Source organism: Rhinolophus ferrumequinum, chromosome 21, assembly GCF_004115265.2.
Source record: "Rhinolophus ferrumequinum isolate MPI-CBG mRhiFer1 chromosome 21, mRhiFer1_v1.p, whole genome shotgun sequence".
In the NCBI taxonomy this organism is placed as follows: Eukaryota; Metazoa; Chordata; class Mammalia; order Chiroptera; family Rhinolophidae; genus Rhinolophus; species Rhinolophus ferrumequinum.
The window spans coordinates 9,606,089-9,622,050 of record NC_046304.1 but is presented as its reverse complement, the minus strand read 5'-3'; the positions used below and the strand labels follow the sequence as shown (position 1 = coordinate 9,622,050).

The window sequence follows — 15,962 nt, the reverse complement described above, 5'->3', positions numbered from 1 at the left end:
AAAACACCTTTTTGCCTTGCTCATTTATTTATTCTCAGATTGCTAGTTTTCAAATAAAAACAACCTATTCTAAAACCCTTCCTTTTAGCCCCCGTAGTATCAGAAACTATTCTGATGGCTGCCTGGCGCAGAAGATGTTGACATTTTTAGGCACAGGTCAGTAGCATTGGAATTTTGTTTTCCCCAGCTGTTCTCTTAGAGTTTCTCATTTGGGGGATGTACCAAACTTATTGCAGAAGTAATTCTTCATACTTCATGTTCCTTCATGCTCAGGGAAAACCATACATTTGATTCAGGATTTACACCAAATATCACTCTGTTGAATACTTTCCCTTCGTTCATCCCAATCTTTTATCTCTAAGGGATTTGGCTGTCTCTTCTGCCCAGCCGATCTGCCACCTTGTTCAAATTAGAAACACAAACTTCTCTCTAAGTAGGTCAGAATCTCTAGGAATAGCGTTAGCCTTCCCCCAAACCCTGTGCTCCTGATTCTTGAAAGTGAATGAAGCACTTTCATGTGAACATTGAACACAGCTGTCCTTATTCTCTACCTGGTCACATGTGCACTTTTGCCTCTGCACCTCTGTAGTCATTTTGACTTTAGAAACCAATCAAGCAATTAATGGGGCCCCAAAATTCTAATACAGGCAACCTCCAACTCAGCTATGGATGCTTTTCCACAGAGCCATTGGTATATGTGTGGTGGGCATGATTTTCTGTAGGAATAATGTGTTCTAAATGATTGTGAGGTTCCCAGGCTAGCCTATCCATTTAACCCATAATGCTTTCAGCACAATATTCACTCCTGGCACAACAGGGTAATCATTTGAAAAGAATACATTCAGAATTCACAACATTGAACTTGAGATTGAAAGTTGTGAACATATATTGGAGGTTCTAAAATGAATTTCTTTAGCCCAGAATAGAGGACAGGACTGTATCACTTACAAAAATGACCAATTTCCTGGACAGGTTCAATTTGAATGAATTATTAAAAAAAAGAGATTTATCGTTGCCAAGACATTTTTACAGTCACTGTCTAAACTTTGTGTGCAGTCAGGGTGAGCTGCCTCCATGCAGTGTAGGGCCCTTGATTATGTTATGTTGCCATCCAAACAGCAAAGCTCCATTATGGGTGCCAGGAAAAAGAGTTTTACTCCCAGATGTAACTAACTTCTCCTTGGAAAATACAGCAGGTCCTTGAATAACATTGCTTCATTCAACGTTGTTTCATTGGTGAGAAAAAAAATTGATTTCAGGCTAGGGCCAATATCAGTGCGGAGTCTGCACGTTCTCCCCATGTCTGTGTGGGTTTTCTCCCATGTCCCAGAGATGTGCACATGAGGTGAATTGGGTGTCTAAATTGCCCCGTTCCACGTGAATGTGGGTGTGGGTGTGAGTGCACCCTGTGATGGAAGGGCATCTTGTCCAGGGTGGGTGCCCACCTTGCACCGAGCTGCTGGAATAGGCTCCAGCCACCCATGACTCTGAACTGGAAAATCAATCTCTTGTTTTTATTTGTCTTTCTTAAATGTGTGTATGGCTCACCTTTATTTCAACGTTTAATATTTGAAGTGTTTTGGGTCTTTTTTTTTTTTCAGAAGTTTGGTGATGTTTTTGTGACCAGAAATATGTTGTAGGAACTTAACTCTTGTTTTTTTCCGTTAGCCTGTGGTAAGATTGGTTTTGTTATACATCATTTCACTGAAAGTTGCAGTTTGCAAGAACCTATTGAGGACCTTAAGTGAGGATTTACTGTATACCTTTCCATGGCCAGCCCAATCAGAGCCTCTGAGTCAGCTTGCTTCCAGCCATTGGTTTTGTCTTTGTTGAAGCAAGCTGCTGGTCGACTCAGTCCAGCTAAGCATACACACTTCCTGAACTTCACACATGAGGCCCTCTACAACCAAGTTTGTGGTCACATTACCTTCTGTCCCATTGTCCCCTCTGCACGTCAGTTGCCACAGCCAAAGGAGTCGACTCGCTACTCTCTGAGTATGTTTTGGGTCACGCTGTCTCCGCATGCTCTGTTCCTTTTTTCTGGAATTATAATGTGTTCCTCCTGTTCCCCTGTCTGAATTCAACCTATATTTATTTCATCAGTGTTCTTTAAGTAGAGATGTCTGCCTTTTACCTTTGTCAGAGCTTGGAAAAAAAATGTTATTTTTTTTTTCTAATTGTAGCCAAGTTCATCAGTGACAATTTTAAGAACTGTATTTCCTTTATTTAGAGATTCTATTGATTTTTTTTTTCATTTGTGGTAAAATATACATAACATTTATTTGTTTTAAGGATTCATAAGTATACATTAATTATAGTCAATGTTGCATAACCATCACTACTATACCCCCAAATTTTTCATCATCCCCACAAAAATTATACTCATTAAACAATTCCCCATCTCCCCACCCACAGCGTTTGGTAAATCTGCATTCTACATTCTGTGTATGAATTTGCCTACTCTAGGTATATCTCATATAAATGGAATCATACACTCTGCTCTCTTCTGTGTCTGGTTTATTTCACAAAATATTTTCAAGGTCCATTTATGTTATAGCATGTGACAAAATTTTCTTCCTTTTTAAGGCTGATTAATATTCCATAATGTATATTTTTCATATTTTGTTTATCCATTCATCTGTTGATTTTTTTACTTGGGTTGATTCTACTTTTTGACTCTTGTCAATAATGCTATTTAAGACTCACTTCAAGTTTAGAAAAGTTAGAGTATGAAAAAATATACATCTTAGAATAAAAAACATAGATGGTATTTCTTTATGTGGCTTAATTTGAAGTATTTACTTAGTATTTGGTATATAAAATATACGCTAAGTTGCTTTTAGATCAGTGGCTCATTTTTGGCAATTTGGTAATGATAATTATTTTAAAGTAAGTTAAATTGCCTATTAATGACTCATTAACATAATTGACTTATTTTTACATCCACCATGTCAGCATCTGCTCCAATTACACATGAGTTATTTAAAAACATGTTTATCCTTTTGGAAAATTTAATGTGTTAAACAGTGTTATTAGATCACTATATTAAAAGATATAGTGTGTATCATCCAAAAAAAATGAAGGCTTTACATCTCTAGGTTTTAAATACTAATTATTAAAGGAATATTCAAAATAGACTATTAACGAAAAGGATTACATTTTTTGAGTAATTTATTTGCACATAATTTAAATCAACATGCATGATGACCCGCTTCCTCTGTTGTCTTGGCAGAACCCAGGGTCGCTGTTCTCCATCCGGGTTGTGGGGCAATCCCTGACTTGCAGCTACTTATCCCCACGGGACAGTCGACCCCTCTGTCACTGGGCAGTTGACAGGTAAGCGGATGTTCCAGATTTGGTAAGAGAATGAATACATTCTCATTGGAGACTATGCATCCATCAAATTGATTACAAGCTTCATTACTCTCAGTCACTTACCTCTCTAGTACCAGCCGCCGTGTTAGGTCCTTATTCACATTCGGTGCTTGCAGTGCTAATGTCTAGAGAGGTACTGTCGTGGCCGCTTTAAAGACGAGGAGACGTTGAAGTTCCTGGAGGTTAGTTAACTTGCTCATACTCATACAGCTGGTTCATGGCCAACGGGCTGGATGTTGAATCTATCACCACTGGTCCATGATTTAATCATTTATGCCTACGTAATGAAGCCTCCATAAAAACCCAAAAGGACATTGTTTGGGGAGCTCCCAGGCTGATGAACACGTGGCGGTGCTGGGAGGGTGGTACTTGGAGAAAGCACGGAAGCTCTGCTCCCCTGCCCACGTGCCTTGCCCAGTGCATCTCTCCCACCTGTCTGTTCCTGAGTTTTATTGTTTTATGATACACTATTACATTGGGGCAAAAATAATTGCGATTTTTGCGATTGTTTTTAACCTTTTAAACCACAATAACTTTTGCACCAGCCTAAGAGTAATCTAGGTAGTAAACTGTTCTTTCTCTGAGTCCTGTGAGTCACTCTAGCAAATTAATGGAATCCAAGGAGGGGATCCTTGGACCTTCCAATCTAAAGCTGGTTGGTCAGAGCACAGGTAATAACCTAGACTTGCTATTGGTGTCTGAAGTGGGTGGGGGCAGTCTTGTAGGTGTGAGCCCTTAACCTGTGGGATCTGATGCTGTCTCTAGGTAGATATCGTCAGAATTGAGTTAATTGCTTAGTGGTGTAGGGAAAACAAACACATCAGAATTCATGTCAGAATCTGAATTGGTATCAGAATTGTAGTAGAGAAGGGCCCTCCCTTTATCAAGAGACCAGGAACCAGGGTAGGCAATCCAGAAGGTTCTGTGCCCTACTCCCCATTTGCATTCTCTTTGGCTAGCAGCTACTTTACAGAGTTAGGAAGGCAGAAGAAATGTCAGCCAGGTCCACCAGGTCCTGTGTGGGTCTGATAGAAGAGGGAGCCCAGCAGTGGGGTGGGGGACTCCGAGAAGGGCCCCCTCACAGCACTCTGTCTTGGAGAAGACAACCATGCTTCTCAAAGTGTGCCCTACAGACTGGTGTCAGTCTACCTGCTGATTGTCACCAGTCCATAATAGGAACTTGAGAGGAAGCATTTAGAAGTATTAAAGCAATATGACAGAACAATTTAACATATGATGAATGTAATAGTTTGATTAAAAACTGAACTTGTGTTTTTTATGTCTTCCCTGCCCCTCTCCCTCGTGACGTTTTGATGATATTTTACAAAAGTGTTAGTCTGTAGGGGTTTGGAAACAAATCAAGAAACGGGTCTGCCACCAGAGGTAGTTTGAGAAGCACTGGAAAAGTCTAGTTGCACAGCAAGTTGACCATACTAAAGGAAACCTTCCCTTGAGGCCATAACCCTTCTGGTCACATCTTCTGTCCATCCAACATGTCACTGCAGTCGGGCCTCCACCCCACCCCCACCCCCACCCCCACCTTACTCGGGTAGCTCCTCCCAGCATCTGATACAGTCCATCTCTTGCCTCCTTCACAGAGCCCTCGACTCTTGGCTTTCCTATGCCAGCATTTCCTTGTTCTCCTAGAAATTTCTTTCTTTTTTTTTTTTTCCAATTGTGGCAAAATACGTATAACGTAAAATTTACCATCTTAACTGTTTTTCAGAGCACAGTTCCATCGTGTTAAGTACATTCACATTGTTGTGCAACCATCACCCCCATCCATCTCCAGAACTTGTTCATCTTCCCAAACTGAAATTCTACCCATGGAACACTGACTCCCTATTCCCCTTCTCCAGGCCCTGGCAACCACCATTCCACTTTCTGTCTCTGTGAATTTGACTACTCTAGGTTCCTCATAGGAGTGGAATCAGACTGTATCTGTTTTTTTGTGACTGCCTTATTCACTGAGGATAATGTCCTCGAGATTCATCCGTATTGTAGCGTGTTTCAGAATTTCCTTCCCTTTTAAGGCTGAATACTAATATCCTATTGTATGTATAGACCACATTTTATTTATCTCCTGGAAGTTTCTTTGTTTCCTTGAAGTGTTCCTCTCCCTCTCTGGGGTCCTCAGCGTCCTACCCTGGCCCACCGTGTGCTCCTCCATGGTCCATCCCTGGGTGATCTTGCCTTAATTCTACCTACTGCTTTAGGTCCAGAGCTCTCTGATCTATCTCTCCAGCCCAGATTTTTCTCTGAGATACAGACCTGCTCAGCCTACTTAAATGTTACATAGACATGAAAACTAAATGTTTGCCAATCTGAGCTCTTCTTGCATAAGCCTTCCCTCTTCCTGTCTTCTGTGTCTGAATGGTGACCACCAGCTATCTACTCAGTAACCCAAGCTGGTGACCTGGAATCTTCCTTCATTCCTCCTTCTCGCTGTTTCCTACAATCAATCCGTCATCAAGTCTTATTCAGAATGCTGATGTTTCCTCAGACCTGTTCCTTCCTCTCCACGTTTACCACCATTGCCTGAGTTCAGGCCCTTATCAGCTCGTAGCTGGATGCCCTGGGAGCCTCCGCTCTGACATACTGGCCTCCAGACTAGCGCCCCTCTCATTCATCTGCTTCATACCTGTCTGTTTGAAACCCTTCAGGTGGCCCATGGGACAAAGTCCACGTGTCCAAGCCCTCCCTCCTTGGTCTGGCCCCTCTCTTTCACCATGTGGCCTGCCCCTCGTGGAGCCTCTGCTTGTCATTCCAGCACACACCCCACCCTTTGCTCCTGCTGAGCCCTCTGCCTGTACAACCCTTTGACACTTTCCCCTCACCACTCACCATTCACCTGGCCAACTCCTGCTCATCCGAGGCAGGATGTGTTCTCTGGTCCCCAGAGCAGCCTGGGCGCACTTCCTCTGAGCCCCCGTCAACCCCTTGACACCTTACAGTGATCTCTTTGAGTGTCTCTCCCATTACACTCTTCATAATGTGGCTTGGCATCTCATCCTGCCATAAATTCAAACAGTGTCCTCTTTCCTGTTTGAGTCAAGGCCGTGATCAGGAGGAAAGATGGTGCAGTCTCCTGAATGATTGTTTCCATGTAAGGAGCGAACTTCAGGTTGCGCTCATGCCTCTCTCTTTTTTGGTAGCCTAAGGGGGTTTGTGTAACCGTCTTAAAGCCTAAAGATACCAATTCTCCTTTTCCACCCCCAACTGGAGACTCCAGTGGAAAAGTAGACTGAGGGTTGAGGCAGAAAGAGATCAAAATATTAGGTTTATTAGGTGATTCTTTACTGATTCAAGGATGCGGCTCAGATATGCGTCCAATATGAGCTTTTGAATAGGTTCCCCAGAATTAAATGCCCCAGCCCCCTAGTGAGGCAGAGAGCTCCCTAATTGCAGGCCTTCTGCATTGTGGAAACGGAGAATTTGAGGGTCCAAAAGAAAGAGGCTTAGATCTAAGGCTGCAAATGTGCGTCTTCTCTGAATCGAATATATGTCCCAGTCTTCCACCTGCAGAGATGGAGCTGTGTCCAGGAACCTCGAGGTACAGATAAGAGAGAATGCCAGCCTGCCAGTCTGTAGGCCATAGAAAGGAGTAACCAAGAGGGGCTGAATTGATCACCTCCCCCCTAGTCCCACCAACCAGATAAGGTGCTTCTCTTTTTTTCGGGGGGAGTCAGGAGGTGAAGAGGGAGACAGTACACGCCCATAGCTTCATTCCCCTCACTTTAAAGAAAGGTGAGGGAGGCTGGTCATTATTTGTCCGGAATCAACAGGGCTCGCTCAGCTAAGTGGGCATCTCCCAGACACACCTTTTTCCTTGCTCCTTCCTGGCTCTTGTTCCTCGGGATGGTGCCACGACTCCACTCCAGACCTGTCAGTGATTAGCCACCAGATTCTGTACCTTCCATGAGCGCAAATCCTGTTTGTGAATCATCCTGGCAACAGGGCCTCGTGCCATCTGCACTGTTTTTCTCACAACACGTCCTAAGCACTCTTAGGTGCAGATTTTCCCATCACGTGTGTGTGTCCTGTTGATTTGGGGACAAAACCTCATGTCCTCCACTCTCTTCTGTATTAATAATCACCAACCAACCTTTTCTGAAATGGGCTCAGCCCTAGTAGCTGGGAAGAGCTGTAGGCTGACTCACATTTTCTGGGTACTTGAGGGGCTGCAAGGGAAGACCTTTTAGGTTGTGGAGGTGGACTAGAGAGTGTTCCTTTCACACTATGGTGGAGGAAAGTTAGCAGCTCATCTTAGGCATTGTCAGAATTGGGGATTTGTGTAGGACGTTCAAGTGGAGCTGCCTTCTAGACATTGCAAAGGTGCTGAGGCTGCAATGGGAGAGTTGACCTGTGTCCTTGCAATAACCAATATCCTCGGGGAACACAAGCTCCCAAGGGAGTGAGTGGAGAGTGTTCAGAGGTAGATTAGAGGACGAAGCTTCAGCAACAGCAGCTCCCCAGATAACTGACGTCAGTTTACACTAAGTTTTGGGCATTTCTGTTTGTAACATCAGTGCTAGGGTTGGACCCTGCAGAGATGTTCGAAGGAGGCTCCATGCTTTCTGATGGGTTCCTTATTCTCTCCTCAGGGCTTTGCACCTCAGGAGGCCAGGAGGCCCCCCACATGTCAAACTGGCCGTAGAGTGGGATAGCTGTGTCAAGGAGCGGTGAGTTCAGCAGATTTTGGCTCCAGCAGGGGAGAGACAGGGTCTGCCTGTGCAAAGAAATCTTCCTGTGCCCAGCTTTCCCCTTATGACCCTAAGACAGGATGTATACTTCCTTGATGCCGTGTGATCCATGCCTCTGAGAAACCGGAATGACAATTGTCTGTGTGTAAACAACAATGATAGTACAGGCATATCTCGGGGACATTGCAGATTTGGTTCCAGACCACCATAAAGTGACTTGTGATCTTTTTGCTGGTGGAGGGTCTTGTCTTCAATTTGAAAAAAATATAACATCTATGGAAAGCAATACATTAAGCAAAGCGCAATAAAGCGAGATATGCCTGTAACAGTAATAATGGTGGTGGTGGGTAGTGTTAGTAGTGGCAACAATAGTCGCAGTAATAAACTGTTATGTGACACCCACTCCCCCTCTGCCAGGCACTGCACTGAGCTCTTCACGTATTTGCAATTTGTATAATCTTCATCACATTCTATGGAGTCGGTTCACTTTTTCAGATGTGGAAACTGAGGCACAGAGAGGTTAAATAATTGCTCAGTGTCACACAGCTCGTGCATGGCAGAGCCAGGATTTGAACCCAAGCTGACTGGCTCGAGTCCATGCTCTTAATCACTAAACTCGGCTGCTTCTGTCACATAGAGTGCATCAGCCCTTCTTTGAAAAAGGACACTGTTCAGTCCAGCAAGTATTTATTAATCTCCTATTAGATGCTGGGCCCTGCACTAGGACAAGGAAACAAAGGCAGAGAAGCCAAGGACATGGTCCCTCAGGCAGCTGGCGGGGGAGCTGAGAATTCCAGTCAAACGGAGTGAGTGCTGAGGTGCCCAGTGGTTCTCCTTCGTCTCACCTGGCAGATGCCGTCCACCCTGTGGGCTGTGAGCAGAGACTTAGGAGAAACCCCTCTTGAAGGTGAGACACGCTGAGTGCCATGCATTTCTGCTCCACAGCCTGTTCGGGAGCCTCCCAGAGGAGCAGGTCCAGGATGCGGACAGTGTGTGGCGGCAGCAGCAGGCCCACCAGCAGCACAGCTGTACCTTGGATGAATGCTTTCAGTTCTACACAAAGGAGGAGCAGGTCCCGCTGTGGGGGTCCACTCCCCGGACTGGAAGGGGGCTGGTTGCCCTTTGGTGGGTTGGCCGATGGCCGTGGGCCTCACAGTCCTGGTGGCTTTCTTTCTAGCTGGCCCAGGATGATGCGTGGAAGTGCCCCCACTGCAAAGTCCTCCAGCAGGGCACGGTGAAGCTGAGTCTGTGGACCCTGCCTGATATACTCATCATCCACCTCAAGAGGTTCTGTCAAGTGGGCGAGAGAAGAAACAAGCTCTCCACGCTGGTGAAGTTTCCACTCTGCGGCCTTAACATGGCTCCCCATGTGGCCCAGAGAAGCGCTGGTCCCAGGGCCGGGCCAGACCCCTGGCCTTCCTGGAAGCAGCCGGCCTGCCTGCCCACCAGCTACCCGCTGGACTTCCTGTACGACTTGTATGCCGTCTGCAACCACCACGGCAGTCTGCAAGGTGGGCATTACACAGGTGAGCTTTGCCTCTCTGCCTGTGGCTGCCGTGGCCATGTGTCGTGGCTGTGGCCTGGGCTTCAGGACGCCCGGTGCTCCTGGAACGAACGCTGAGCTCACTTGGGCACTCGGCATGAGCTGACCCCTCACCCTCTGCACAACGGGCACCTGCTAGAGAGTGGGGGTGCCTGGTCTAAGCCGTAGACTTGAGCCAGGTTGGTGGTCGGAATATAAAGTTAGTTACAGACTGAATATGTCCTCATTTATCCTCATCTGTGATTCAACACAAAGACTCTTACTTTACTTATCAGATCTGGACTCGTACTTACCACATTTTTTATTTCTATGGGGTACATTTAATTGTTACCCCTTAGAGGATCTTGAGAGAAATCGATAACTGGAAGGACAGAAACAAATAGCTGGGGACTTGTTCAGTTATTCATAATCTTATACCTTGGTCTGTTCTATTCTAGAATAGCATAAATTATTTCATGTAAAAAATGCTTTAAAATATTTCATTTTTTTGAGAAGTGCAGTGTTTCTAGTGCACTAATGTACCCACAGTTTGGAAGGCACTGGAGTGCATAGAAATCCACAGTCATCACTCATTCATTCATTGGACAAATGTTTGTTAAGTACTCATTCTGTGCCAGACTCTGTGCTAGGTGCTGGAGCTTCAGTGATAAACAAGACAGATGTGAGCCCTGCCCTCATGGGACTTCAGTCTAATTTCAGACACAGACAATAAAAAAAGATGCTGTCACTTTACCACTTTCATGACCTGGCATTATGAAAAGGTGATTGATTAATTGTGTCTGTGATACAGATAAGGCCTGTCTGAGAATGTTATCTTTAGGTCAAGAGCTGAAAGATGAGGTGGAACTGGCTATGTGAATAAAGGGAAGAGCTGCTAGCATGTACAAAGGCCCTGAGGCAGAATATTGATGTGTTTGAGAACTGATGAAAACCTGTCAGGGCTGAAGTGGAGTGATTCAGGGGTAAGTTGCAGCTGGATCGGAAGGACAAGCTGTAAGCCATGCACTGTAAGCCATGGACAAGAGTTTGTAGTTTTTCCAGAGGGTGGTGGGAAGCCATTAAAAGGTTTTAGCTGGAGGAGTAAAGACATAACGTAGTTTACAAATTGAGGTTGTAGCTCTGCTCTATGAAAAATGGGTAGAAGAGAACAAGAGTGGAAGTTGTATTTTCAGTTAGGCGGAGGTTTCTGGGGCTCAGGTGATGACAATCAAGGTATTCAGGAGACATTTTTGGAAGCAGAATCAGTAGGCCTAGCTTTTGGACTGGGCGTGGGGTGGGAGGGAAAGGGAAGAGCAGAGATGAACTCCTCGGTGCCTGGCTTTCATTGGTGCAGGAGTCAGAACCTGTGGTTTGTGGGCCAAATCCAGTCCAGTACCTGTTTTTGTACAGCCCAAGAGTAAAAAATGGTTTTTACATTTTAAAAAGTGCCGAAAACGAAGAACAAGAATATATAGCAGAGATGGTATGTGCCATATGTGACCTGCAAAGCCAAAAATAGTTTCTGTCTCGTCCATTACAGAAAAAGTTGGTTGACTCCAGATTAGTGGGTTGCAGTATCATTCCCAGAGGTGTGTTTTAATTGTTTGGAAGATGGTGAGAATCTTATTTATGAGCATTTTCTTAAATGTGTGACTTCAATTTTTAGGTAGGAAAGAAGTGTACTATAATCCAACTGCATATTTTCATTATGTACGGAAATAGAGGTGTACATTGTGAAACTTCTTAGAAGAAATGGGGTAAATGTGGACATCATTGTCTGGCTAATAACTTGGCGCTCCCTTTTATTGGAGATTTTTTGCCTGAGTAAGGGCTACACCATAAGGAGTCAGCTTAAAGTAGCAGCACACTTTATCAGGGAGTGTAAGTGATTGATCCTTTCTGCACAAAATTAATTTCTGGCCAAAAATGGACCAATGTTTCTCATTCTGTTAAAACATGTCCATTTATGAGCTATGCCAGTGGGGTATGCCTTCCTGCCTTTTGGGGGGTTCCAATAATGGGACTTGGGGTTTGGACCTTTGCAGCCTACTGCCGGAACTCTCTGGATGGCCAGTGGTACAGTTACGATGACAGCACGGTGGAATCGCTCCTAGAAGATGAGGTCATTACCCGAGGGGCTTACATCCTATTTTATCAGAAACGGAACAGTATCCCGTCCTGGTCAGCCAGCAGCTCCATGAGAGGTAGGTCATGACAGGTCATTACAGGACACGGGGGAATTGGGAAGTCACTTTAAGAACTACGCAGATGCTTTAGTCAAACATCAGGGACCAGAAGGAGTAGGCAAGGATCTGAAAGAGGAAGCCGTGGCTGCTGCTAGAGATTTGAACACTCTGTGCTAGAATCCCGTTTGTAAGGGTTTGGAGTGGTCATGTTGAAATCCAAGAAAGGGGGAAGGAATATTTTGTATCTGTGGCAGGTGACTTGTGGTGGTGTGGAAATTCCATAATCCCAGTCTCACTCATGTCAAGCCAGATTTTAATTAAGCTCGTGTAATGTAAACCTGCATTAGTCCTGCTGGAAAGGAAGGGTCGGTTACGAGGATTGCAGGGCCTTCATAGGAAAGGTAATCGTTTAACCACTTCCCAATGATATGTTTATTAGATAATCTCAAACTTGCTTGGAAGTCTGGAGGAAAATATGGATAAAGTTGACCTTTTTAAGTGACTTACTTTGCTTTGTATACTAGCCGTCTTGTTCTTTGGGAAGAAAGAGCGTTTCTTTTTAAATTACTCAGATTTGCTCTCCAACAATTGTTGGAAAATGGCCAAATAAAACCCAAAGGCCAGGAAGTCTAAATCAACACTAATGCAAAGATTGCGTTCCTTTTACAGAAGATAGATGTAGAAAGAATGAAAAACATACCATGTTTAGAAAACCATACTTGGTGACAAGCAATTTCATGGAAAGCATTGCAATACTCATCAGTGTATTTTCCTTTCTGTGCCCAAATGCCTTTCCCTAAATTTTTCAGTTTGGTGAATCAATTGCAGGTTTCTTCTCTGGTCCTTACCTTCCGTATATATAATTCCATTCTGGTCCTGTAGTTCCATGGCTCAGGGATGGCAGTCTAACCACGAGAGGCTCCTGGGGGATCCCAAAAGGATGGAGTTGGGTCCAGCCATGCCTCTCTCTGCTTCCCCCGCAGGTTCCACTAGCTCGTCCTTGTCTGATCACTGGCTCATGAGGCTCGGGAGCAATAATGGCAGCATGAGGGGAAGCCTGGTGTCTTGGAGCTCTGCCCCCGGCCCCTCCCGGTCCCAGGTGCCCGACCCTCCCATTTTCACAAACAGCCTCTCCAGGCAGGAAAAGGGTATGTTTTATCACGTTGGTTAAATTTGCTGATTTTATTTTCATTTTCTATAATGACTGTTGCTCCTCATCTTTATGAAAATGCAGATATTTCACGGCCTTGGGTGTAAAGTGGTTTATGAGAGGTTTATTCATCTCTCCCATCGGGGCTTCCATGATCTAGTCCTCGCCTGCCTGTCCTCCCCTGTCCACTCCAGTGTCAGGTACATTCTTTCTCTGCTCCCTGGAGCTTACTGTCCAATGGGGAAGACCAAATGTAAACAAGTGAACAAGAATATGGATATAAAGCAGGGTTTAAGGGCAAAGAGGTAAATCATAGAAGAAGATATCTAGGCCAGGGTGGGGGAGAAAGGATGCAGGGGGTCCCTCTGCAGGGGTAAGATAGGGTGGATGGGAAGTCCTTTGTGGAGAGAGGGAGAGAGAGAGAGAGAGAGAGAGAGAGAGTTCTCTCTTGACTGCTGACTATTGTCAATTAAAAAAGAGCAAAATCAGGGATTTGGAAAAGAAAGCATGATAGGTGGGACATGGAGAACCACCTCTTTTTTCCCGTGGGTTCACAGATTGGCTTGAATCAATAGCAGGCTGGCCTAGTCTGGCCTGGAGGAGTTTTCCTTCAGCATCAGGGGAAGCACCTTGGGTCTTCCACTGGACGGGTTATAGATTTATGGTTTCTCGTGTTATTTGTGGATTCTCCAAAAATGCGTGCTAGGTTTGCTGTGAAGCCTACATGACGGGTTGGCTCTGAAACGTCTGCGTTTAATGCACGATGTTCTGACTCGCCATTCCGTGTCATCTCCACCTGGGTGGTTGCACCACTTCCCTCATCAGTCTCCCACGTTGTAAGAGTAGATTACATTTTGTTTGTTTATTCCATTGTGGTTAGATATTGGGGTTGTTTCTGGTTTGTGCTATTACCAGTAGTATGCTGTGAACATTTTTGTTCATGTCTTTTTTTGTGTGCACATGTCTATGTTTCTTTTGGGTATATACCTGGGAGTGCAATTGCTGGGGCACAGTGTATGTGTTTTTCAGCAGCTGTTTATTTCTTTCTACTTTGTTACTATTGTATAAAAGTAGCCAATGCAGTAATCTGGTGTGTACCAGGCTCTGGTTCCATATTCATGAATGAATAAATGTGATAGAATCTGAAAGCTGCCAATGGTTTTAGATTATCATGGAATCCAACTTTCTGGTGGATAATGGTTTATGTATCACAGTTTGGTTAATCGTTCTTCAATGTTTGGAATTTTGGCTGCCAATATTTCACTATTAGATAAATGCTGATCGGAGGACCTCTACGTGCATATTGCATTTGTCTGATTTCCTTAAAAAGGTTTCTGTGTAGGCAGCCTATTTAATGCTTCTTTTCCCTTACAAGAATTTAATATTTCTTTTCCCTTCACATTTTCATGACTGAACATTCAGAGTAGCGTCTATAGAAAAAAAAGTATGATTTACATTCTTTCCCAGGTTTCTTCATCCCCATCAGCGTGAGCCTCTGACGAGTTCATAAATTCATCCCAGTTCCGTCCAGTGGCATGGACCCCGGGCCATTGTTCAGGCCATTTCCCAGGGAGAAATATGTTTGACACCCCCAAAAGGAGGCAACTTCAAATGATGGCCAAACTTTTCAACATGTTACTTGGACAGGGGAAGACATAGCTCCAGAAAACTCCCCAGAGAGACAGAGAGAGGGCTGGGGTGGGAGGAGAAATAATATTTAAGAATAACTGGCCTCCAGACCCTTGCAGGCATTTTATTTATCTCATCCAGTCATCAAAATCTCTGGGAGAGGTGAAATCAGTAGCCCTTTTACAGGGAGAAAGCTGAGTCTTGGAAGTAACCGGTCACAAGCGCACCCTCTGGAAACCGGCAAGGCTGCAGCTAGACCCCACGCCCTCTGGCTGCCAGAGTCCTGGATCTGTGGTCTTTAGACATAAATTCCAAACTTGAGTTTATTCTGTTTGGACACTATTAGCACCTTGCTTTCAAAGGGAGCTTTCCCTCTTGGGGTTTGAATAAAATGGCGATAGATTTTGAAACCTGTTCGAGAAGCTCCGAGATGGTTGAAAATCCAGCCTTATCATCTTGTTAGTACTAAACTGGGGCAAGATCAAAATCTAGCCTGTAGGTCTTCAGTAGTGGTTGGTATGACCTCCTCTCCCCGTGGGTATGTGGGTGAACATTTTTAACTGTCAGAAGGAGTAGAGGGGACCACTGGCATTTAGTCCCCAAGGGGGCAGGGATGCGCAATGTCCTGCCATTCCCAGGGATGGTTACCATTGAGTATAGAAGTGTCCCTCCCAAGTGCCAGCTGTCCTTTGTAGAGATACTCACTGATAGCTTGGGAACTTCATCCTCACAGTAGCTCTGGCTATGGGATATTATAATAATAAAGGCATTTTAAACTAAAATGAATAGATTGAAGTTGTGTCAGGACTGTACCTTATATGATTGAGGACAGGTGTCAGGAGAGGTTATACAAGGAAAAGATATACAAACACCTTACTTTTGCAACTTTTATAAAAACATGATCATGTGGAAAAATTGCTGGGGTTTTTCTCAAGCCCCCTGGAGTATGGGCCCTGGGATTTAAGCTTCCTCAGGTTTTCAGTCATATGAGTGCTCCGATGTTATATAGTTCTTCTGTGGTTTTCACTGGGCCTTAGAGGTTTTGTTTTTCTCTTTTCAGTGATTTCCAGATAGTATGTTATTTCAGTTCTGATTTCTTCTTTGATCTAACGGTTATCTGGAAGTTTCAAGTATGTAAGCTTTTTTGCTCACCTTTATTGCTAATTTTGTGGATTGGGAGCCAAGAATGTGGTTTTCAAACATTGTCTCTTTGTGATTGAATAAGTACATGAGTATTATTTTATAAATGTTCTGTGTACATATAAAATCATGTACATTGTCTATTTGAGGGACGTGAACTTTACGTCGCTACTACAAACTAGGTGAGTTGATTGTTGTATTCAATCCCCCTCTGTCTTTAAATTGACTCTAAATTGCCTGGCTAGGAAGGAGGTACA

General features: G+C 44.3%; 1 protein-coding gene across 3 annotated transcripts in view; it reads left to right on the top strand.

Moving 5' to 3' along the window:
* USP43 (ubiquitin specific peptidase 43) overlaps positions 1–15,962 on the top strand; it is a 54,630-nt gene that overhangs the window by 31,468 nt on the left and 7,200 nt on the right. For 2 of the 3 annotated variants that reach the window (XM_033091750.1, XM_033091752.1), the window contains 6 exons: positions 3,233–3,336; positions 7,980–8,057; positions 9,024–9,150; positions 9,256–9,604; positions 11,646–11,804; positions 12,770–12,934. In XM_033091750.1, coding sequence (XP_032947641.1) covers positions 3,233–3,336; positions 7,980–8,057; positions 9,024–9,150; positions 9,256–9,604; positions 11,646–11,804; positions 12,770–12,934 — 982 coding nt within the window. The remainder of the gene's footprint in view (positions 1–3,232; positions 3,337–7,979; positions 8,058–9,023; positions 9,151–9,255; positions 9,605–11,645; positions 11,805–12,769; positions 12,935–15,962) is intronic. The other variant, XM_033091751.1, reaches the window with a different exon arrangement.